The 15,196-nt window shown below is 39.2% G+C and overlaps 1 protein-coding gene across 24 annotated transcripts in view; it reads right to left on the bottom strand.

Moving 5' to 3' along the window:
* The window catches only part of ZBTB44 (zinc finger and BTB domain containing 44), an 85,903-nt gene that overhangs the window by 4,848 nt on the left and 65,859 nt on the right, over positions 1–15,196 (bottom strand). For 8 of the 24 annotated variants that reach the window (XR_013404430.1, XM_015116127.3, XM_015116126.3 and 5 more), the window contains 2 exons: positions 14,018–14,296; positions 13,256–13,400 (listed from right to left, as the gene is read on the bottom strand). Coding sequence is in view for 23 of the 24 variants with exons in the window: in XM_015116127.3 (XP_014971613.1) it covers positions 13,370–13,400; positions 14,018–14,296 (310 nt within the window). In the remaining variant the exon portion in view is untranslated. Of the gene's footprint in view, positions 1–142; positions 281–3,966; positions 4,669–8,243; positions 8,384–12,554; positions 13,401–14,005; positions 14,297–15,196 lie in introns of those variants that run through there. The other 16 variants (XM_077964698.1, XM_077964685.1, XM_077964697.1 and 13 more) reach the window with 8 other exon arrangements.

Consider the following 15,196-nt stretch of genomic DNA (forward strand, 5'->3'; position numbering starts at 1 on the left):
CCTGCCTGCACGTCTACCACAGGGGGAAGGAGGGAACCTTCCAGAGGCAGAGGGTATGGCTGAATGGTTTGTAAACATTTTATCAGCACTCAGCCACTGAAGGAAGAGTTTTTGGCTCTGGAAAGGTAAGCACGTTTCTTACCACACGTTCCTGTCACTCTGGATCCACATGACCTGGGACCTGCCATGGCCACCCAGATGCTTTTCATCCTTCTTAAGATGAGCGAGCCTCCTCTGTTATGGACACTGGCTATTCTTGGAACGGTACTGTGGACAACTTCTGGAAAGCAAGCATTGAGCCTTAGTGTCTCACTGCGCACAGGTTACAGAGTTGCTCACTTCCCGCACCTACAGGTGGCCTCTTGAGATGCCATGTGGGGAGAACCAGGGACAAGGCCCACACTCCAAGGTTCTGGAGCTTGGGCACTGCATGCTGTGTGGGTGGCAGCTGGTTCTCCTGGAGACTGGGGGCTGCTGGGCAGAGCCGAGCTGCTCGGTGGTTTCCCTGCTCTTGGCTCTGCTCATCCCTCTGCCCCACTCCCTGCCTACGCTTTCCGCTGGAAGAGGAACTGGAAAGTCCACTGATGCACAGGACAGCTGGGGCAAACCAATGACTGTGCCTGGAAGGGTCCAGGCGGAGAGACAATCAGCAAATTGGGGAAATTCCTTCCACACCTGATGCCTGTCAACAGAGGCCAGTCAGGGGCTGGCTGCCACGGCAGGCTCCACGCGGAGCACAGCCATTTCTCTGTGTGGAAGGGCTCTTGTTCCTATGTGCCTCACGGGTGGAGGCACAAGGTCCTATCGTCCAACCCCATCAGGGTCTGGGAGAAGTTCTGGGAGTTGGCACTTGGGCGGGCATGACTGGTGGTTACAGAGCATTCCGATGACATGGGGAAGGACTAGGGGTCCAAAGGTTCTCTCTTACTAAACCAGGGAGGCCTCTCCTTCAGTTTTCCCTGCTCTCCATTGAGATAAGTTATATACATGTCTATGCGTCTGTGTAGATATATGTGCATGTACTTATAAAGCACAACGTAAAGTTACAACTAACTCTTCCTCCAAAGCTCATCTGTGCCAGTCTTTCTCTTGAGACAAGGAAATCCCTGCCATGTCTGACAGCCTGTATCTATGTAGTGGCCTGGAATGCTCACAGGTAAGCGGCCGGGGTGGGGGGCAGGTTGCACTGGCATATATTGGGTACCAGTGGATGAATCAGTGCCCTGAACTGCACAATGCCCGTTTAGATCTCATCCCCTTCCCAGGCCTTCTCCAGGGCAGTTAAACATTCTTATGAAAGCCATTTCGTATCTATTGAAAGAACATAGCGCATACCTGTGAAGTGCATCTGCACGCGTAGGCATTCTGCATCCTACATGCAGCGGTAGCTGTGTAGTCAGCCAGACCCTCTCTGGGAAAGATGTGTCTGGGGATCTGACAGGTAGAGGTCTTTTAAGTGGCATTTTAAATTCCCACAGATACCAACAATTTGGATATGGAGAATGAGCTCTTTTAAAAATTAAAATTTACAAGCGATGCAAACACCTGCTTCTAGCTCAGAGCCACAGGGTCCTTGGCTTGTGTTGGAGAAACAGGCTTCCTTTGACTTTGTCCAGGAAAAGCCATCTTTTTTTGAGCCAGAGTTTCGCTCTTGTTGCCCAGGCTGGAGTGCAGTGGCGCGATCTCAGATCACTGGAACCTCCGTCTCCCGGGTTCATGCGATTCTCCTGCCTCAGCCTCCCCACTAGGTGGGATTACAGGTGCCCGCCACCACGCCTATTTTTTGTACTTTTAGTAGAGTTGGGGTTTCACCATGTTGGCCAGGCTGGTCTCAAACTCCTGACCTCAGGTGATCTACGCACCTCAGCCTCCCAAAGTGCTGGGATTAGCGGGGCAGGTGCCGCGGGGGGGGGGGGGGGGCAGGGGGCAGCATGGGGAGGGGGAAATCTCTCCTTTAGCCTAATTCTGAAGCCCAACTCTTGAACTTGGCCTAATTCTTGCTCCATTTTCTTGGGCAGTTCCCTGTCAAAAAACCAACAACAAAAAAGGGCGTTTGCCTAAGCATTTAAGGAGGCCACATACTTGGTGTTGCTACAGCTTAGAATACAGCAGCTATTCTCTACTGTGCAGAGGTGACACCTGGACTGGAGATCAGGCCCACCTCTCTCCACTCTCCCCAACTACCGTGTCTCTTTCGGCCCCGATGTCACGAACACAACACGCCTTCCTCTCCAGCCCCGCTCCCAGCCCCGCTCCCATCCCCTTCTTCTGGGTTCTTACCCGCAGTTCTGTTGTAACTCAGGGGTCTCAGTTAAGTCCATATGCATCCCTTTAATCTGCTTTTCATCTTTCTAGAGACGACTCTGATGCTTCTGTGCTCGAAAATGTGAGATGATTCTTGATTTCCTACCAAATATAGCTGGAGCTCTGAAGACCTCCTCTGACCTGGTGCCAGCTAGTCTGGTTGATAAGGTTTTTCTTCCACTCTTCCCCTTCAGGGATCCTGCAGGGCTCAGCAAGCTACACTCCTGTTCCCTCAACCTCTGAGGCTGCATAGTCCTTCCTGGAGTCATCTCCTTCTCCGTCACTTGTCTGTACAAATCCCACATCTCTTCCCAAGGAAGACCCAGCTCAAGTGGTGCCTCTGCCATGCTACCTTCCCTCACCCCTGCAGCCAGGTCTCCCTCTTCTTCAAATTTCCAAAGTATACGTTTCGGTGTTTCTCTCACGGCAAAGTTATTTCTATCAGTTGTATTTCTGTAATTCTTTACTTCTGCTTACTTCCATAAGCTCCTTAAGGGCAGAGATGTCATTCATTCAAACAACCTTGGGCCCGGGGACCCCCTGGTACAAGAAACAGACAGGGTCACTGTCCTAGTGGAACTTAATGTAATGGGGGTTAGTCCAGCTGTTGTTAGTCAGTAACCATAGTAACAGAAGCGCAGGACGTTATGTGAACATAATACAAAGTCTCTGGGAAAGGTTCCTTAAGAAGTGATCCTTAACATGAACTTAATGGATGAGGAAACCACGTGAAGGGGAGAAAAACGGCAGATGCCAGTGTCCTAAAGAACAGTTTGGGGAAATTCTAGCCAGGCTGATAGCCGTTGTTCTGAAGGATTAAAGTTAGTATTAATTCATAACTCATACAGCCTTCTATTTCAGACCCTCATTTAAAAACGAGTGAGACTCTGAGACATTTGCCGAAGTGAGAGTTGAGTATAATCATCTGGCGGCCTAATGAAAACAATTCTAGGTATTCTGTCCTAAAGTTCCTGGGTAAATACCTCTAAGCACTGTCGTACATGGGGATTATGACCACTTCTTGGCAACATCTAATCATTCATTTGATAGTTTTTGAGTTCTCTGTACCAGGTACTACAGAGGACATACACATAGAAGGCATATTCCCTGACATCAAGGATGTCATCAGGTGAGGGAGACACACGACTGTGATGCCCGTCTTGTAATAACAGACAAGGTTTCTGAAGTAGTCACAATATACTAGGCATGGTTTTAAGCATTTTACATATAACTCACTTGATTCTCACAACTACTCTGAGGTAGATTTTGCAAGGCTGTGTGGCTGAGAAGTGGTTTGGTAAAGCCAAACAAAATCTGCTATGGGAATCTACAGGAGTGAGTCAACCTCAAACTGGAGGTAGGTAGAAGGGGAGTGTGAGGACTGAGGGGCGGGTTCCGCGGAAGCGGGGGCTGGGAGGCTTTAGGCAGGGCAGTGGCCTGAGTAGAAAGATGACTCCAGTAGCAACGCCAAGGATGGACTGGAAGGAAGCCCAGCTGAAGGGAGGGAATGGCACCAAGGCGGCTGGTGCTGCTATTAGGCCAGAAACAACACAGGCTCGAATTCAGCTAGTAGCAGCAGGGATGAATAATGGAAAATGTTATCAACAGGGGTGGGAAGGATAACCCTTGTGGAGGTATTAAATAGATAAGACCACATGAGAAAACATCAACCAGTGCACATCTTTAGAAAATGGTCATAAGCAATTCTCACACCGTAACAAAAAGTTACAATGGCTCTCCTTTAAGATAACTGAGATACAAACAGCCACCTGGAGAATTCCCATGTCCCTGCAGCATTATCCTCCCTCAAAGGTTTCACAAAGTGCCAATGCACAAAAGAACCCCAATTCCTGTTCTTCCAGGAACAGGGAGAACAGAGTCTGGGAGAGAGCGGAGTCCACAGAGACTCCAGCCCTGTTCACGGCCTGATTCCTCAGTGGATCTTTCCCCTGTAATGGGCAGGAAGGGCACCATTTACGTGGACCACACATCTGTTAGTACTTTTCCTGTTTATCTTACTGGGTATCTGAAGATCACATAGCTAAAAAGTGCTAGCATTTTATAAACTGTAAAACAAAATGAAAAGGATTGTTAGGCTGGGTGTGGTGGCTCACGCCTGTAGTCCCAGCACTTTGGGAGGCCGAGGTGAGTGGATCACGAGGTCAGGAGACAGAGACCATCCTGGCTAACACGGTGAAACACTATCTCCACTAAAAATACAAAAACTTAGTCAGGTGTGGTTGCACGTGCCTGTAGTCCCAGCTACCCGGGAGGCTGAGGCAGGAGAATCTCTTGAACCCAGGAGGCAGAGGTTGCAGTGAGCTGAGATCACAACACTGCGCTCCAGCTTCGGCGACAGCGAGACTGTCTCAAAAAAAAAGAAAGAAAAGGATTGTTTACTAATTTTGTGAGTCATTTGCACTCAACAAAGAATTCTGTTCCTGGATGAAAGTTATGTACACAGGTCCTACTATGTGTACTGCTGTTGAACTGTCAAAGTGAGCATTTTTGTCTGAGCCCCCATTTAAAACAGGCTACAGAACATTTATTTGGTGTAATATTTTCTTGCTATGTCCTAAGGCAACTTTCTCAACAGAGGGTCTCTAGATGTCAAGAATGGTCAAAGGCCAAGTCATTTGAGCTGGCCCTTTACTAGGGGTGTGTGTGGGATATTGAGCCTAATTTTAAGGATCTCTGGTAAATGAGACACTCACTTACTAAATGACTTCCAGCCAAAGGCAGCCAGAAATGTTAGTCATGGAAAAAATTAGGCAGGTGTGGAAGAAAGGGCATGGTTAGATTAAGTGAGGAAGCCTTGCAAAATGATGCTAATGCCAGCTCCACTCTCTTATCTACAAAATAGATAGGTATAAAATTTTTAATTTTGCAGAAAAATCCAAGTAAATGAATTAGAATTTAAGAAAACAACAACAAAACAGCTTTCCCTTTGTCCCTAAAAGTGTTCAAACCCTGGTTACAAATCTATTTGCTCAAGAGGACTGACTTTCTAAGACTGAATATGCCCTGTGTTAGTTTTTCTATCTCTATAGAAGTTTACTCTCCCAAAAAAGAATTACATTAAATTTTGGGGTTTGATGTTACAAGCAAGTTCTCCCCCTTTAAACCTTTGGTATGTCTGTAGATTTTGTTAATTTTCTGAAGTTTAGTTCTCAGAACCAAAATTCCTGTTCAAAAGAGAAAAAGCCCAAACTATTAATTTCTGCTCTATCAGTTGAGGAGATACACATCTTTGGTCATTACTTTTAGTATCATTCTCTGAAAGGAATCTTTCTGGTACACAATTTATACGCAAGTATGCAAAGTCAACTGACAGGTTCTCACTCTGTCACCTGGGCTTGAGTGCAGTGGTGCAGTCTCAGCTCACTGCAGTCTTGACCTTCCAGGTTCAAGCAATTCTCCCGCCTTAGCCTCCTGAGTAGCTGGGACTACAGGTGCATGCCACAGGCCCAGCTTTTTCTTTTTTTTTTTTTTTGTAGAGACAACGTCTCCCTATGTTGTCCAGGCTGGTCTTGAACTCCTGCACTCAAGTGATTCTCCTCCCTCAGCCTTCCAAAGTGCTGGGATTACAGATGTGGGCCACCATGGCTGGCAAGGATGTATCTGTTTTGAATTCTTCATTCTATACTTATATACATCATCTGTAGTCAAGGCTACTGAAGAACTCAACATTTTCTAACCTTGAATGATTTGGCAAATTGTTAAAAATGCTCAACACACTGGAATGAAAGAGTATGCTTCTTAAAATTTACCCTCTTCCTCTCTGAACTTAATTCTAAAATGATCCAGGTAGCTTGAGGTCAATAAAATAATTTTCTTTGCCTGTTACTGTCATTCTAAAGACCAGTATTGTCAAAATCCACATCAATGAATCTAAAGTTAGAAAACTTTTCCTTCCTCAGGATCTCATGGACTCATTACCTATGCAATGAGCTGTTTCCCCTGTTAGGTACCTGCTTTTCACTCCCTGGTTGTAAGATATCATCGAAATGGCACCAATTGGTCTCTAGTCAATAAAATACGACTTCAGAAAGAATCAGAGCAACTCTGAAAGATGCAACCCACCCATTAGTACCCAGCTTTATACAAGAACCTGATTCAATAGCTCTAGGATTGGATGACTTCGTCTAACTAGCTGCCTTTATACTCTCCTTCCAAGTTGGGGTATGGTGTTTTTGAGTTCTTTGCACTTAAGCTCTACTTCACCAAAAATTGACATGTGCTGTCTAATGTAACCCTCTCTACTCTGTGTACTCTAAGTAGATAATTATTTAAGTAATGAATTACTCTGATGCCTTTTCTCACTCACATGACCTCAGCCAACACCACCGCCCAGCAAACAATAAATAACAACAGCAGGAAGTTTTATTCCATAAAGCATAAGATATTTTAATGAGAAAACGAAAACAAAACCAAACCTTAGTCTCATGTTTCTATCTAAAGACACTCAAAACTAGTTTTTCCCTGCCCATCCCTTTCCTAACTGCAACTTTATGTGTGACCATGTAATAAAGGCCAGTTTAAAGAATTTTTTTTTTTTTTAAAAAAAGTTTAAACCTTTTTTAAAAAGATTAAACAATCAGGCTAGCAAAAAGGTACTCAATACATATTTTCCTTATATCAAACAAGCTAATTTCAGTACAATATAACTATACAGAATATATACAATACACTTATGTTCACAAAGCAAACACTATAGGCTCAGAACAGATTTGAAAAAACATGATATTCACATTGATTACAATAACTCTAAAAATGATTGTAACGTTGAAACGGCACTTAGTTTACAAAAAAGGTCACAAAAATATATATATATATATATATATATGTAGTCACCAAGAACTATGGTTCCTGTAAAATACTAATAGCCAGATACTAGTATATAAAATGTGAAGTTCTGACATTGTATACATTTTTTTGGAAATAAAACAAAATCCAAAACAATTTCTGTTATTGTCAAAAGTCAAACATGCCAAGTAATTTAGCTATGGCCAGTGTCACCAAGTAAAGCCATACTTGAATGAGATGACGACTGGATACAAAGCTGGTGAACTGGGGACTGGCACAGTTAAGAGTTGTACTAATTCTAGGAAAGGGGTAGAAGACATAAAAACACCCATCTATGTAATTTAATTCACATTTTCTCCCCTGCATCACCTTCCCTTGAGAGTTTCACAAAATGCCAGTGCCCAGAAAGAATCATAATGCTATAACTGGCAGGGTAAAAAAGTACCCCCACCTCGACTTCCTTGCTGCAGGGCTATAGGCAAATATTAAAGCATGCATCAGCTACACAAAACCATCAGTCACCCAGCTGGAAGACCATGTGTACAGTTTCTGCCTAGGCTGGCTGCACTAGGAAGTACTCCAGTTTTTAAATGGAGCCAGATTTATGTTAGCCCTGTAAAATATTGAGCTACTGTAGCAGCAAATATGAAATTACAGAACAAAAACAAAATTTTATTTAAAAATTTGTTACATCAAAATTTTTTTCCTTCAAACCTGTGTCCTTTAACCAAACAACAGCTTCTTCTATCACTTAATTCTGGTCTATTACCTCAATCTGACTTTCTCATTATGCTTCTCTGGAAAAAAGACACTTCTATATCCTGGAGATTAAATTTACTCTTAAAAATGGAAATACAGGAATTTTAAAGTAAAAAAAAAGTCTGTTGTAAAAGTTCTTTCACAAATATATATATTTAAATATTAAAATAGGCTACCTAGGATTTTTATAAAATGGCTTTTGAAAAGATAGTAGAGGCACAAAGAAGCCATATACTATCCTCCAAGTTGGACATAAGGTGCCACAAGGGTGCCCTACAAAGAGGCAGGCAATCTCTATCTGATGCAACAGGAGGCACCAGTAACAACAGAAACATTAAATATATTATTGGGAACTTGGACCAAAACCAAATTTTACTCTATTAGGGACTGTTGCTTTTTTAAAAAATACCTTGAGATATAAGCATTAGAAGTCATCACTTTGTACAAGGAAGAAAATGAATAAAGTTTACGATCTTACTCCTTCCAAACACCTGATGTCATTCATTTCAGGTACCTGAAAGATGAAAAGCAGTGCAACTTTCAAAACTTTAATGGACTACTCTCAGTATGAGAGACTTCACATAGCATCTGTCAACTTGAAAATTAAATTGGTAACTGAAATAAAAAATCTCCTAGAGAAAACACACATAACCTAATCCTAGAAAAGGCTCTCTTTAGAAAGCAGGTGTTTCTAAGAACTGCAGGAAAGGCTTCCCATCTTGAACAGAGCTTCCACTAATACCAAGGGAAACAACGTGTCAAGGAGAGACGACAGGGCTCCCTTAAAGCAGGAAGATTTCTCCTTCCTCAGCAGGTGATGTACTTTGGTAACCTCAACATTCATTTATGGGATGATTTTTAATCTGTTTTATTGAATAATGAAATCTAAATACGGCTAGATTGGCATTTGGGAAAACAAGGGCAATTTAATAAAAGTCTTGACACTGGAGCTCCTCAACCCACTAGGCACCCATTTTATCAGTACGTCATCACAACTGTGCCTGGGACTTTACGCTTAATCAGCAAAATCAGTCAACTTAAAAGAGAAAGGAAATAATAAAAGAATTTGACTTTATAAACCAGATACTTTGAACAAAAATTAAAAATTTTAAAGTTAAAAAAATTTTTGTTTTTAATCCATAGTCTTTAAGTTCTTTGTAAACTATTATGCGCATAGAAACCTTGGTATTAGTTGGAACCGGCCTGGGTCTTATACAGTGGAGGTTTACTTAAGTAAAAGTAGCATGAACACTTTAAAGGCAATCTCAATTTTTCAGATACTGCCAAACCGGGATACCAATAACATCTGAAATCTTTGCAGAGACTATTTATAAAAACATGGAACTGTTTTTATTTTCCTGTCATAAAAATATAATTATGACAGAGTGGAAATGTCTAGTATTAGTTTAGTAAAAAGTTTAAAAAAAAAGTATGACTACTGATGGTAGTGGTACTAACAGTCTTCATCCCACAATTGACATAGGCTTAACCCCCCATAAATATTACAACATCTCAACTTATCGATCATCTAAAATGAGACACCCAGAGAGCAACTGTTCCTTAGTTGGGCCTGGGACTGAATCAATTCCACTTCATTGTTTAATCTGAACCATTATTGCTTTTGGCTAATTCATCTTGCTGAGGACTTTCCAAATAAAAACACTCTGTCACCATACTCTGTCAAGCAAAAACGACACTGAAAGGTAAAAATGGGTATAGGCAAAATAAGGAACGACTTAATTTAAATGTTCATGATTTGAGTTTAAAGCCTGTGGGAGTGTGCTTAATATTCCTCACAGACATGTTTGCCACCATAGAGCTTCCTTGTTACCCCAATTTTGTTTCGCTGCTTCAGAAAAGAAAATTTAGCTTTTATACATTCATCTCTCAATAACTTTCAAAATCTAAATATATTACAAATAAAGCATCTTACATCAATAACTTACAGTGAAAACTACATTTATTTATTACCTTTTGGCAACTTTGGGTCTGTTTCTTCTAACTGTAAACTTCACACTAGTTTTCTGTTTTTCCCAGTTAGTATTAATATTCAGAAAATTTTTAATTCTCATTCACTTGGATGTATATTTCAGAATTACAACTTCATACTTTGCAGATGAGTGAAACAAAGTACCATATGAAAGTTTCTAATTCTTTTGTTCATCAATTCCACAAATCTCAAACTTCTTTCAGCTAAAATATTAAAATTTTAGGATTCATTCAAGTAATAAGAGTAATTCTCTGTGTGTTACAGAATTGCCACTACATTATACAGTAATGTATTTTTCAAGGACTATTAAAGCTAAAAGGGACTAAAACATAATCTGAGAATCTTCAAGATAAAAATGGATAAAATAGATAACTGGCCTCTATTTAGATTAAGAGAATAAAACAAGAAATAAAGAAATATTTAATATAGCTTCCAAAGGCTCCCAAGGGAACCATTTATAAACTGGGAGAGTCTCCTGAACTAGCCTTAGTTAGAAGGTAACTGAGTTACCAATAATTATGGACTTTAGATGTGTTAACTAGTCTATTTCATTTGGTAAAGTATTTTAACAAGATGAAAGGTTTTTCTTTTTGCTAGTTATTAATAACAAAGGGCATGTCTCATAACAAGGGGCCTAATTACTGTAAGCCAGAATGGTTGCTGAAATGTCAAAATGTAAGATTGAATGAAGCTATTTAAATATTTTAGTATATTTTGTCTTACTGAAATTGAGAACTTAAAAAAACCGGCAATGTAACTAAATGCATAATTACTTGAAATAAAAAAATTACTTGAAATTCAAATTGAGAAAAATCCACTTAAATATATTTGTGGGTGATAATCTCCATCTGCATCCATTTATATAAAACTTAAAATACCAAAAAATAAAGACCAATATTAATCCCTTTGTTTCTGAATTAGATGAAATCACTGACATGCTAGATGCTTCCACTATGAGAATATACCCTTTAAACATGAGAAGAACAACTGCAGGAGATTTAACATCCATTATCATGGGTGAACATCTTTTTGTTTACTTCTAAAGTACATCACACCTATTTGGTAGTTAAAAAACTGAAAATAAAAGCTTTTCTTGTATAAAATGTTTGGTTTTAAAAAGGCAATTTATTCTGCATTCTGAAATTTAAGCCCTTTAGATACCACAAAGTTACCCTCCTGGCTTTAAGAAAGATAGCTACGTTTAAGTACTCTAAACTGGAATATTTATGTTTAGTTATACTGGTAACTTCTAATGAATGGGATAATATAACTGGCTATCTCTTTGCAATATTTTCAATATGTCCTGGTAAAAATTATGCATCTAGGCATCCCTAAGATGAATTTGAAATAAATCTAAATACTACTATATATACAATTATCCCTTGCAAATCTGTTTCCTAAAACAGATCCATAAACAGATCCAATATCCTTGAAGCACATGTATCAAGAAAAATGTACCCTCACTGAAATAGAAAAAGGCCTTTGTTTGTATCATTTTATGGTAAATTCTGGTTAGTTACTGGTATTGATAAGATCTGGGCAGCAGATAACTAACCAGATATGAATTTTCACAGTATATTCAGATTTCCCATAAAACTTGGCAATTTGTAATTACCAGTGAAAATCTAAAGTTTCTACTTGGGAAGGAATACCCAGTGATGGGTAATCCTTCATTCTGAGAACACAGAATATCTTAGAGCTACCAAAACTGTGCTTGGATCTCTGAATGTGAAGTTTTCAGGGTCAGGGATGTACTAAAAAACACTTTTAACCAATAAATCTGCAAACCATTCTTATACATTTCTTTATTCTTATTTCTTTCCTCTTGCTCTTTCAAAAACCAAAAAAAAAAAACCTCTTGGAACTAACGGTAACAATGATTCCTGGTGATAATTTTACCTATTCTTGTCAATACAGATTTTAGAATTAATTTTGAGATTTATCTATTGGTAGGCCTAACAGTTTTTAAAGACCACAACGTGACATTAAAATTCCTGACCTCTCCAGTGGAGACACAGCATTACTATATGAAGTATTCTAGTCTGCTGCAGAAAGTAATTCAACCCTATCAGTGAAGAAGCATAAACAGTGGCAGCCTATCATAACCTGTGTATGCTGGTTCTCCTGAAGAGAACACACCTCTGTTTGGGAGCACATGGGTAAAAACAAGTTCATGAGTGAGGTAAAGAACTGAAAACAAGTTAAGGACTGCAGAATATAGGCAGAGACAGAGAATCCTAACCTAAAACAGTTCTAAGGAATTTAATTTACTTTTCCTTTCTTCACATGTTTTTGGGGAAAAAATTACAGAATTAGCCAATCTAAAAAATTGAAACAAATCACTATAATTAAAAATATATACATTTAGTATGGTCTAGCACCTGAACAAAATTCAGATCTTGTGTTTTGACTAAAGAACTGTATTTTCTGTCTCTTTTCTAATCAAATCAGGTGCTCTCATAATTATTAAACTTTGGGTATCTACACAGAAACTCATTCCAAAGTTCACTGTTCATGGACTTACAGATATTTAGGATCAGTATTAGAGACGCTTTAATGGCACCAGATGAAAAGTATACCCGTCTAGAGGATCATATAAATTTCAACTCCAGACCAGAAAAGCTTCACACTTTCAGCAGCAGAAATGGTAATATTCATTAGTTTAAGGTTTTCAGTTTCTCATTAGTCTTAACAATTTTCTTTTTTCTCCCAGATTTATGAGTCATAGATGAAAATCTTACAGTCTATATTCATCTTTTACATTGTTGTCTACATTGTGTAAAAACGATAGTAACTGTTTTTAATAACTTTGCAATGTCTAAAAATATGTAGGGACAACGTATCGCTGTCGTATGGGATTCAGTAAACCATCTAGTTGGGTTAAGAATGTAGCCTTGGCTGGTGCAGTGATCCCGGCAGTTTGGGAGGCCAGAGGAGGAGAATCACTTGGCCGAGGAGTTCAAGACCAGCCTGGGCACCATAGTGAAACCTCGTCTCCACAAAAAATAAAAACGAAGTCAGCCAGGTGTGGTGGAGCATGCCTATGATCCTAGATACTCAAGAAGCTGAGACAGAATGGCCTGAGCCCAGGAGTTCGAAGCTGCAGTGAGCTATGACTTAGCCACTATACTGCGGCCTGGGCAACAGATGCCATCCTCTTAAATAAAGAAAAATTAAAAAAAAAAGATGTAGCCTCAACCGAGAATTCTTCATTATGTCCAAAAGAGCACAATGAAAACATCCCCAACAATACATAAACCTATACATAAAATATAGAATATCTCCAATATTTTTACTTTATATGGCAGCACGCCAATATATGCAAGAGACCATACTGACCGGGCAAGGGGAAAACTGATTCGGGCAATGACATGGTCAGGCATTAACATTCAGAGACCAGGTAAACAGCAATTTTAATCAGAAAAGCAATATAAGAAGAATTCCTACGAAGCTGAGATTTACATACTTCATTCTCCGTTCCTGGTCATTTCATCCACAGCTTGACTGTTGTCAATCATGGTTCTTTGCCTTTGGAGTGGTACTATAAAGGTACAGAGAATGCCCATCTCAGTACCAAACTTTCACCATGAAAAATCACAACAGAAATGACAAAGCTTAAAATAAAAAAAGTGTGCCGGATTTCAGAAGTATTTACCCTAATAATTTTTAAGAAAGCTTACCATAAATACTTCCAAAAACAACGGGCTTTACAAAATATTATACAATGTCCTGTGTACAGCCGTTAAGTATCTACTCAGGCCATTTGACAAGCTGTTTAGTAATTAGTTTCTCATGTACCCTCTCAACTCAGGAAGGTCAATAATCATCAGATTTCCTCTCTAGCTAATGGTCTGTTGTTAGCCTACTTTTAACAATGGAAGAAGAAACTGGTATAAGTTTTAAGTCAACCAGATCTCCTTAAGTCTCATAGTTTCTGTTTCAACATCATGTTATTGTGTACTTACAGAAGCAATCTCTCAGTTATGAAAAATAAAATCAGTTTCAGGGCTCAGCAAGTGAAAAGGGAAATGCTTTCCCAATCTCTCCCTCCCTCCCACCCGGCTTTTTTTGTTTAAAAAATTAAATTAAATTTAAATGTACAAGACCAAGCACAGGCACTTTCCAAAAAACAAAACTGAAGCCAAATCACAAAATTACTCAATAGTTATAGAAGACAGCTCTGATTTTGGGGGGTCATCTCTGGTTGCCTCAGCACAAGCACTGGTCTTTGGCTGCTCTGGCACTTCTTCCTCTTTTTCTGCCAGCCCACCAAGAGACCCCAAGGGAAAAGTGCTTTCACAATTCTGGGTTGAGGAGACCTGTGAAATTACAGGCATTTGAACAGAGGAGTTGCTTTCAAAACCGTGTTCTCCAAGATCATATTGAACAAGGGTCTCTTCTTGTTCCTGGTTTAAGTAGTCCGGTACTAGGAAATCACTAGATAAGAGGCAAAGGACGAAATATGGAATTAATTTTCAAGCCAGTAATAGATAAGCAACAATAAAAAGCTCTGATTTATACAACAAAATTGGGACTTTTCATTTCACTAATTGTTCGGTGAAGATTAAAACTCAGGAACTTTCCACTTACAAACTTTGCTAAACATGAACCAAAACATCCATTAAAACCAAAATGTATCAATCTTCCCTACCACCAATACATCAGGTTATCACTTTCATTATAACTTTGGACACCTTAACAGCCTTTCTTGTTCTATGCAGAGGAGTTTCTATATACAAAACAAATGTAGCATGCTCACTTAAACAAAGATCATCTGAGTAATGCTTAACTTTTCTTGATTATACATTGAGTAAGAGATATATAAACCTAGCTTTGTGTTACTAAACTTGACATGGCTTAGTTAAGAAACTAAGTCCTTATGCATAAATGATCTGATACAAAATCTACTATAAAGTTGGGAAATGTACAAAGTAATTTATGTGTATCCTGCTATTACATTTGGTATATGAAAATACTAATAAATTATCTTTGAATCAGAATGTGGAAATGAATGCCTTGAGATTGGTTGTTAATCTTCAAAAAGTAATTATTGGTCCCCACAGGAAACACGGACTGTAAAATATACTAAAACAGTGGCTAATTTCCTTAAGTGTTGAGATCAGAAAACATTTTAAATTTCTTTATACTTTTCTGTATTTCCTAAATTTTCAACTTATAAGCATTTTTTGGTAATTGAAACTAAGTATGTGAAATAAGTCTTATCTTAGAGGCTTTATTTAGATCTTTATTACTGAACTAAAAATTTCATTATACCAGAATTGTCAATAATATATGTAATTAGACTTGATAAAGTTATAATTTTACTGTTCAGTATTA

This window comes from Macaca mulatta, chromosome 14 (genome assembly GCF_049350105.2).
Source record: "Macaca mulatta isolate MMU2019108-1 chromosome 14, T2T-MMU8v2.0, whole genome shotgun sequence".
In the NCBI taxonomy this organism is placed as follows: domain Eukaryota; kingdom Metazoa; phylum Chordata; class Mammalia; order Primates; family Cercopithecidae; genus Macaca; species Macaca mulatta.